The sequence below is a fragment of the Salvelinus sp. IW2-2015 genome, unplaced genomic scaffold, assembly GCF_002910315.2.
Source record: "Salvelinus sp. IW2-2015 unplaced genomic scaffold, ASM291031v2 Un_scaffold2005, whole genome shotgun sequence".
NCBI classification, from domain to species: domain Eukaryota; kingdom Metazoa; phylum Chordata; class Actinopteri; order Salmoniformes; family Salmonidae; genus Salvelinus; species Salvelinus sp. IW2-2015.
The window spans coordinates 94,176-96,002 of NW_019943355.1; the positions used below are offsets into that span (position 1 = coordinate 94,176).

General features: G+C 42.9%; 1 protein-coding gene across 1 annotated transcript in view; it reads left to right on the top strand.

Moving 5' to 3' along the window:
- Positions 1-1,827, top strand: part of LOC112072697 (filamin-B-like) — a 131,531-nt gene that overhangs the window by 51,182 nt on the left and 78,522 nt on the right. The window contains 1 exon segment of the mRNA XM_070439893.1: positions 587-780. Coding sequence (XP_070295994.1) covers positions 587-780 — 194 coding nt within the window.

Genomic DNA, 1,827 nt, shown 5'->3' on the forward strand with positions numbered 1-1,827 from the left:
TGTAATACAAGTCCTGGATTTCACGTTGCTTTTAATCTCATCACCGCCGTCTTTGAAAGAACACAAATCAAATGTATTTATAAAGCCCTTCGTACATCAGCTGATATCTCAAAAGTGTTGTACAGAAACCCAGCCTAAAACCCCAAACAGCAAGCAATGCAGGTGTAGAAGCACGGTGGCTAGGAAAAACTCCCTAGAAAGGCCAAAACCTAGGAAGAAACCTAGAGAGGAACCAGGCTATGAGGAGTGGCCAGTCCTCTTCTGGCTGTGCCGGGTGGAGAGGAACCGGACTATGAGGAGTGGACAGTCCTCTTCTGGCTGACACACTGCTCTCGGACACTGTATTTGCACTCCGTTCCAAATCAATGTCATTGAATCTCAGCTGATCTGATTCTGAATCAGTTACTGAAGGATGAAGACCTGCAGTACGACAGGCTTCCAGAGACTGTTATTGAGTACAGTCTCCTGTATCTTCTACAGTAGAGTATCTGTTAGTCTGTTCTCTCTCTCCCAGGTCTGGAGCCAGTAGGTAACAGGTACCTTCTACAGTATCTGGTGTGTTTAGTCTGTTCTCTCTCTCTCCCAGGTCTGGAGCCAGTAGGTAACAGGGTGTTGCGCCCTGCTATCTTCACGGTGGATGCGTTCAGCGCAGGTCAGGGACAGGTCACGGTTTACGTGGAGGACCCAGAAGGAACCAGAGAAGAAGTGAAGGCAGTTCCTAACGAAGGGAAGAAAACCTTCAGTGTCACCTACATACCCCAGGTTATGGGTCATCACAAGGTACAGTACAGCCAAGTCCCTTTTGTAAACATTCATGTAGCTTTACTACAAACTGATCATGTACCATTCCCCCACAATGCAGTCTGTCGCGGTGACTATTACCGCCACAGCAGCGGTCACGAGTTATGAAGGCAGTCAAATTCCACATTTTAGTCACGTTAATTAGGCTTCTCCAAGCTCTGCTGCACATGGTCATTAGTAGCCTACCAAACTTGTTAACTGCCTGGTACTCAGCACTCGATTGTCCCTCTAATCACTCTGACATCAATGTAAATGTAATGGAACATCTAATCAAATACTTCATGAGAGCCCATGAGCTCATCTTGCGCAACATTTATATAGGCTATGCAATTGCATGAGAAAAGTGATGGCTTCTATAGAAAGCTGATGGGAGCCTCCTCTTTTTTAGTAGACTTGGCCTACTATTTATTTCTCAACTTTCCTAATATTAAACACATTGCTTATCTTTACAACAGGAGTATAGCCTACCTGTCTGGCATGAAAATTGTCCTCCATCTGCTGTTTAAGTGCATAGATATGTGTTTTCCCGCTTCCCCGTTTCAAAACAGGCGCATGATAATGATCCAATTTAACTCATGTTATTTAGTAAAGACCAGATTATTGAATCAAGAATAGTCTGATGGGTGACGATATTATCCTATCGCTTGTGAATTATTATTGTAATCATAATCGCACACCTCATGTATCCTTACCCCATAGGCCTATATGTTTTGATAAGGTTTGTATCACAACTGAAGTGACCAAATAACTTAAAATGAAGGACATCAATCCATTTTACAAGCGGTTTAGAGCCAAACTGGGATACATAAGCAGAGTGAGTTTCAAGTTTGGGGAAGGTCATTTTCACCATAAATGCACTTTTTTATTATAAAAGCTTTACACGCATAAGCATATTTGAGGTTGCTTTTGATGTTTTCCCGCTTATAGCCGACAATGTGAGTGTTGCTCCGCTTAAACTGTTAAGCTATTTCGTCACATTATCAGCATGTTAAGCTGAACGTTCTGATCTATTGCATCAGCCACATT